Source organism: Tarenaya hassleriana, unplaced genomic scaffold (genome assembly GCF_000463585.1).
Source record: "Tarenaya hassleriana unplaced genomic scaffold, ASM46358v1 Cleome27, whole genome shotgun sequence".
Classification (NCBI taxonomy): domain Eukaryota; kingdom Viridiplantae; phylum Streptophyta; class Magnoliopsida; order Brassicales; family Cleomaceae; genus Tarenaya; species Tarenaya hassleriana.
The window spans coordinates 1,493,947-1,498,410 of record NW_010965946.1 but is presented as its reverse complement, the minus strand read 5'-3'; the positions used below and the strand labels follow the sequence as shown (position 1 = coordinate 1,498,410).

General features: G+C 39.0%; 3 protein-coding genes and 1 long non-coding RNA gene across 5 annotated transcripts in view; 2 read left to right on the top strand and 2 right to left on the bottom strand.

Annotated features, from left to right (window-relative positions):
- The window catches only part of LOC104817372, a 1,641-nt gene extending 611 nt beyond the window's left edge, over positions 1-1,030 (top strand). Inside the window, exons 2-3 of the mRNA XM_019202949.1 lie at positions 334-416; positions 811-1,030. Of these exons, the coding sequence (XP_019058494.1) occupies positions 334-416; positions 811-846 (119 nt within the window). The 3' untranslated portion in view covers positions 847-1,030. The remainder of the gene's footprint in view (positions 1-333; positions 417-810) is intronic.
- A 64-nt stretch (positions 1,031-1,094) lies between these two features.
- LOC104817373 (uncharacterized protein At4g00950) lies at positions 1,095-2,398 on the bottom strand. The gene is made up of 2 exons (XM_010546546.1): positions 1,636-2,398; positions 1,095-1,394 (listed from the first exon to the last, which is right to left on the bottom strand). Exons 1-2 carry the CDS (start codon positions 2,134-2,136, stop codon positions 1,314-1,316), a joined length of 582 nt encoding a protein of 193 aa, XP_010544848.1. The 5' UTR covers positions 2,137-2,398; the 3' UTR covers positions 1,095-1,313.
- A 1,362-nt stretch (positions 2,399-3,760) lies between these two features.
- LOC104817370 lies at positions 3,761-4,101 on the bottom strand. Its single transcript, XR_772514.1, has 2 exons — positions 4,009-4,101; positions 3,761-3,907 (listed from the first exon to the last, which is right to left on the bottom strand). It is a non-coding gene; the product is annotated as an uncharacterized LOC104817370 (long non-coding RNA).
- Positions 4,101-4,464, top strand: part of LOC104817371 (DNA-damage-repair/toleration protein DRT100-like) — a 1,734-nt gene continuing 1,370 nt past the window's right edge. Inside the window, exon 1 of one of the 2 annotated variants that reach the window (XM_019202948.1) lies at positions 4,101-4,433. In XM_019202948.1, the coding sequence (XP_019058493.1) occupies positions 4,271-4,433 (163 nt within the window). In that variant the 5' untranslated portion in view covers positions 4,101-4,270. Of the gene's footprint in view, position 4,464 lies in introns of both variants that reach the window. The other variant, XM_010546545.2, reaches the window with a different exon arrangement.

Below are 4,464 nucleotides of genomic sequence, written 5' to 3'. Positions count from 1 at the left end.
GCTTGGGGGGGGGGGTGTTCAAACAGGTTTTTTAGTAATCGGTTACTGGAACGATGAAAAGAGTCTCTTTATTCGCCCCATTATCCAGCTCTGAGCATTTGAAACTCGTGTTATATCACTGAGTTAGCAGCGATAGAATGTGGGTTTGTTGGATACGTCAATTAGTGTTTGTTGATTTTTGCTTCGGGAAACTTTTCGTTTTGTGTTTGTCTGCTCATGTTTTGGATCTCCTTTACGACTGTGTGTGGTAATGGATATTAGGATGAGTTATCTTTGGGAAATTGATACTGTCTTCTGATTATGGTCGGTTCTTCGTCTTGTTAAAACTTATAGGCATCTTCCTGCCCGCTGTTGTGAGGCCTATTCTAGATTCGCTCGAGTCATCAAAGCAAGTTCAACCGCCTCCATTGACAGACGTGAGTATTCGAACAAATCCATCATTTTGCCATGAAAGCTTGTTTTGTGACTTTCTGTGCATTGTTAAACAGCTTATTCAGATAATCTTTAATGTTGGTATTTACATGCTGAAAGCCGTCTATACATCATTTGTATGTTGTCCTAAGCATAATCTTTCATGATAGTTTTTTTATGTACTTGCGACTCTGAGCATTCTTTGGTTTTCATGAATGAGTGTATAATAGTCATGCATTTTTATGTAAAAAATTGGTTGGACCTAAAAGATCGATTGATTGTTATCTCTGTTGATTTGAGTAGAAATTCTTAATGCCCAACTGGAAGCTGCTTAACAAATTCGACTCAATCATTTAGGCACAGACACATGATGTTACTCAATCTGCCTTGTCTTTGCAGGTTGTTGCGGGTGTCACCGGTAAGAAACAAGGTTGATTGAGGCAATGATCTTCCCTTTTTACTTTTGACTACCCATCTGCCTCTTGTTGAATTCTCTCTCGGAATGAAATAAGCCAGACTTCTATTTTTTGTTACTGAATGCTCTCTGAAAGCGCCTTGGTATCAATCAAACTTACATTAAAGGGCATGACACTTCACAAATTCCCTTTGTTGTTCTTGACTTTCTTCTTTTTCCCTCCATTTTGTACAATATTTCTCCGAGCTATGTTCTAAGAGCTAGAAAATGGCCAGAGAATTGGGAAAGCTGGAAACTTTGTACATTCTCTGTCTGAATCTTAGCATATATATATACTCACACCACAAAGACATTATTAGGTTACACTTTGATAAGCTTGATTATGTACATGAATTTTTATTGAATATTTTCCATAAACTTGGATCCTCAAGAAGCAGATGCTTTTGAGATGCTTTTGAGATGACGTGGGAGAAGCCTTCTGCCTCACTCAAAAGCCCTCTCTTGAATCTTTTCTCGTCTTCTTGCTCTTACATTTTACCGCTTGCTTGAATCTTTTATATATATCAGCCTGCATGCATTTTTTTCCCAAACAAAACCATAACAGTTTGCACTTGCATAGCAACAAACGAAAGGCACAAACAGACAAACACACACGTGCACACACTGTAATAAGCCAAGGGTCCTCTAATTAAAAGATCTATATATATCTAACCACAAGAGATACGTGCGGTGAGGATACAACTTCACATATTAATCATACATTATGATTATGAAGAGAGAGAGAGAGAGAGAGAGAGAGGCGGACTAACCCAGAAATGAGATCTTGGAGTAGAGAGACTGTAGAGACTTGAGTCTCTCCCAATTCTTGTCACTACATTCACACTGGTGTTGATATCTCCGCTGTCTTCTCCTCTCTCACTCTCCCTGTTGCTGTCAACACACGACGGAAAGACGTAGCTACCCCTCACCGCATCCCCTTTGCCTTCCTTCTTCCGCAACCACCACCGAACCCTTCTCCTCACGGCATCGCCCGCGGCGGGCAAGGGCATTTTGGTAAATTCCTTGGGAAGTAGCAGCCTTGGCGGCAGTTCAAGGCACCTGTTGCTGTAAGTATGGGACAGGAGGTGAAGCTTGGGCTTGCCAGGCTCTTCCTCCCAGCAAAAGGGAACCGAAGCCAGAGTGTGGAGAGGAGATGCGAACATGTTGGGGCTTGCAGGAGATGACGTGTACACAATTGCTTTCGATTTGGCTGCTAAGACAAGTGCCATTTTCGATGTCATCGTCGCCATTTCTTCTGCTCCACCACCCATTTTCTCTTCTGTTCTGTCTCTTGCTCCCTCTCTCTCTCTCTCTCTCTCCGGATGCTGTTCCTTGTACTTTGAGATACTTCTTATGGGTTTATTGAAGAGAGGAATTAAGGCAGTGTTTAAGTGAAGGGATGAAAGGAAGAATGAATCTTGAGTTAATGAGGGTTGGAGATGTGTCCTTTTTAGTGATTTGTGGTATTTGATTATCCAATGGTGGAAAATGTATTTGTTGACCAAAAGAGACAACCGTTCTCAAAAGTCATTTGTCTTTCTTGATTATTTTTTTTTTTAAAAAAGAGTTTGATTTTGACACACACACACACACAGAAACCTTGCTTTTATCAATTATTAGATATCAAGTGTGAGAATTTTTCTATTTAGAAAACAAAGCTTGGTTACTAAAAATGTTTGGTTAGCATTTTGGTTTAGGGTTTAGAATAAGGTTTTTGCAGAATTGGGGTATCATTTTGGTTCGTAATAAATCCGCATCACTGACTGAATTAACCAAACATGTCCATGAATCATGTTGTTGTGGTGTATGTGTATGTGTATGTGTATGTGTATGTGTATGTGTATGTGTATGTGTATGTGTAGTAATATTAATAGTAGTCTAAGATCTTGTCGCTTACAGCTAAATCTTTGCCGACAATGACTTTCATCATTTTTCCCTTTTGCAATTTTCACCCATTTTTAACTTTATGCTTTTCATCGTCACTTCTTCTCCACCGACAGCCAGCTCTTATATTTGCATATATATATATATATATATATTCATTTTCTTGAAAGACAAGAGCCTTCATGGATCTTGATTCAGATATCCATGGAATTAAAAAAAAAAGATTTTATGTTTTATTGCGTTCGTCGTCTTTGAATCTTGCCTCATTTGCTTGCAGCATCAATAATATCAAGTTGATATTATTAACTCTTTCGAACATTTTATTTCTTTAAAAAAAAACGTGAAAACATAGTAAAAAAATAATGCAAGGAAAATGATGAGAGTGTCAGTGAGACTAACTCTGGTCACAAAAGGAAAATCCAATCTAATAGGAAGAAGAGATTTCTCAAATATAATAAAAATTACAATAAGAATAATATAGCATTTATGAATATAATATAAATTCACCGATTCCGAGGAAAAATGACACTTTTGGGTATTTAAACATTCAAGGAAAAGACAAGAAGCAGGTGGATCTTGATCTCGTGATACCGCCAAAAGAAAAAAAAAACACATGAGATTGAGGGAGCAGGTGAATGATTCACGACCAAATCGTCTTCGTCATAATCCCCCCATAATCCATAATTTCATTATTGTACATATTTTAGTTGTATATTTGGGTTAATTAAACTTATAATTATCGTATGAAAAAAATGTGTTTCGAACTTGTAGTAACATTTATTTTTTGGTCGTCGGACTCGGAGTTGTCGCAAGTTTGTAACATTGATTGTATCACATGTGTTTTCTGGGTCCATGTATTGGCATTTATGGATAGAAAGACGTATAATAGTTGGGGACAATAACTATGCCTAATTAAGATTTTTGGTAATTAGTTGTTTATCATACGATTCGACCAAGATTCAATGCACCCAACGTTTTTTACGTCGTTGTCTACCAGATTACGCGATCAAATTCTCGTATCAACTTTTTCTTTTCTTATTATAAGATAAGATGCCAATAATAATACATCATTGGAAAAGAGGGGAGAACCCCATGCATGCAAGTCACGTTGAACATGAACCACGCCGCCTCCGACCGCTCCCAGAACCATGGCGAAATCTGTCAAACGAGAGAGACAACTATGGTGTTTACATACAAGTGAAGCAACGAAAATCCTGTAATTAAGCTTAAACAGATTTGTTTTTAAGAAAAATTATTACCAAACATAAACAGACAATGGAATCAGATGGAGGCAGTGTTCGCTCACATGGTGGGTCGGTTGCCAAATCCCAAAAAGCTTGGGGAAGTGGAAGACAGAGTCACGAGAGAGTGGGGGATACCTCATTCATTGCAGCATTAACTCCCCAAACCTAAACACCTCTCTCTCTCTCTCTTCTTCCTCTTGTTCTATATTTTTTTTGTTATCAGTTCATGATCTCTTCTCTGTGATGCATTGCCCTTCTCTTCTTCAACCAAAACCTGATGATGATCATGATGGGTCGTAGTGTTGTTGTCGTCGCGGCGTTGGCGTTCGGGGGATTCCTCGTGGCTGCGGTCACTGGCTGTCCACCGTCGGACAAGGCGGCTCTGATGGCACTGAAATCAAGCCTCACCGAACCTTATCTCCGCATCTTCGATTCATGGAACCCAAACTCCGACTGTTGCAGCGGCTGGGG

Bases quoted from the DNA above. Each gene is read 5' to 3' on its own strand.
- LOC104817373 (XM_010546546.1), bottom strand. From the start codon at position 2,136: ATGGGTGGTGGAGCAGAAGAAATGGCGACGATGACATCGAAAATGGCA. The intron at 1,395-1,635 runs GTTAGTCCGCCT...AAATGCATGCAG, and splicing joins CTCCAAGATCTCATTTCTGG to GCTGATATATATAAAAGATT.